This window comes from Morone saxatilis, unplaced genomic scaffold, assembly GCF_004916995.1.
Source record: "Morone saxatilis isolate NCDOM2014 unplaced genomic scaffold, NCSU_SB_2.0 Contig16, whole genome shotgun sequence".
Taxonomy (NCBI): Eukaryota; Metazoa; Chordata; class Actinopteri; family Moronidae; genus Morone; species Morone saxatilis.
In genome coordinates this window covers 2453953-2455719 of record NW_023339718.1, presented here as the reverse complement: position 1 = coordinate 2455719, position 1767 = coordinate 2453953, and the positions used below count along the sequence as shown (strand labels likewise).

Here is a 1767-nt window from a genome sequence, read left to right as displayed (position 1 = left end):
GAATGACTCTATACCCTCCCCCTGTGCCAAATGTTTAATATTTATTTAAGTTATCTATTGTTTCGATTGTGTGGTTTTTATTTCATTTAATATATATAATATTTTCACTTCAATATCTGAATATTCTTTAGAATTAAAAGTTCATTGCTCTTTGAAATGGTGTACTTTACATTCTTATGTTTATCATTATATCTGTGGCATAAACTGGTCTTAAAATGACAATAACATTGTTTACCGCACTCATTTCTGGGACAATATGAGAGCAACAAAGGTGACGCGACACCAACCTCAAAGGCAGCTGAAATGATTTTGGCCTTCTTGCTGAGCGCTGCTCCAACTGCGTTGAAATTTTTGTCCCGTATTTCTGCATACAGTTCCTCTGCTGAGTTGAGCTGTAACTTCTTGGCCTCTGTGGGTAGATCTTTACTCGCCTCACCTTGCTTCTTCTGTGCAAACTTCTCAGGAGGCAACTTTACATAACCTGTCAGTCAGTGGGAGCAAAAACAACGACTGGATATAAAAAAAGAAGTAGACATTCAAGAATCACATAAATACATATAGACACTATTAAAGTGCCATGACATCATAGTATCATTCACACTTAATGAGGAGTCAAAAAGGTTTATTCTGACCGTTGTTGATTCCATAGATCTCGTCAATAAGACCCTCATAGGTGAGCTGTGTGGCCAGGGGGGTGAGCAGGTCAACATTACGGTCCAGGAGGAGCAGAGTGTCGAACACAGGCAGGATCTGATTCTGACTGCCGGCAAACTCCCTCTTCATCCTCAGCATCATGTTGGCAACATGCTGAGAACAAGCAGAACATTTCTTCCTCAAACTAATTCTTTCACCTGGCTGCTGCTGAGCCTCTGTGCAATCATCAGTACAGTTATTAGTGTATTATTTGCAGCACACTCACCCGTGCACATTCTCCTTTCCCATATATCTGTGGAATGGTGCCATACAGTGCCTGTAAGGTCATGAGACCTTTGGCTGTGTGGTAAAGGCTTGTTTGGTCATTTTCTAAGTAGCACTCCTTTAAGAGACAAAGGGGTGTAAAAACGACAGTTAGAAATACACCACAGCTTTTTTAGATATTTCTGTACGGTTATCTTTATGTTATTGTGTTAAAATATTGGTTATATTGCTGTTGATTTGAAATCTAATCCTCACTTTGTAACAACACATATATACTTCATTCATAGAGCAGCTGGTTGATACATGTTGAACACACCCTGAAAGCGCTTTCATACTCCATGGAGAGCAGGTCACCATCATAGGGAATCAGGTCCAGGATATACTCGTCAATGTTGATGAAAGAGCCCAGCACGCCCTGCTCCTTCAGCCGCTGTTCACACAGCATGCTCCGCCGAGGCACAAACAAAATGTGGAAGTCTCGGGACGAATGCAACTTGTCCTCACTAAAAAAGAAAAAAGTGCACAATCCAGGACGAAAGGGTTAACTGCTGTGGCAGAAAGGACAATTCCTCTTTTACACAGTGTGGATTGAAATTGGGACACATCAACAGACCTGAATACATTCTCAGCAATGATGTCCATGAGCTCCAGCCTGGGACGAACAAAGAAGATGATATTTTTGACGTCTGCAGAGGGAAGCCTGCCGCTCTTGAGGGTGAACATCTTTTCCACTTCATGTTCCTTAAAAACAGTAATAAACATTCAACATGTGTCTGATTCAAGGTTATTTTATTGTCATTTACAACACAGGGTTGTACAATGAAATGTTCATAGAGTTCCCTCTATGCT

General features: G+C 40.9%; 1 protein-coding gene across 1 annotated transcript in view; it reads right to left on the bottom strand.

The window, feature by feature from the left end:
- vps33a (VPS33A core subunit of CORVET and HOPS complexes) overlaps positions 1-1767 on the bottom strand; it is an 8029-nt gene that overhangs the window by 5233 nt on the left and 1029 nt on the right. Inside the window, exons 3-7 of the mRNA XM_035659083.1 lie at positions 1532-1659; positions 1235-1421; positions 920-1036; positions 633-807; positions 288-481 (exon numbers count right to left, since the gene is read on the bottom strand). Of these exons, the coding sequence (XP_035514976.1) occupies positions 288-481; positions 633-807; positions 920-1036; positions 1235-1421; positions 1532-1659 (801 nt within the window). The remainder of the gene's footprint in view (positions 1-287; positions 482-632; positions 808-919; positions 1037-1234; positions 1422-1531; positions 1660-1767) is intronic.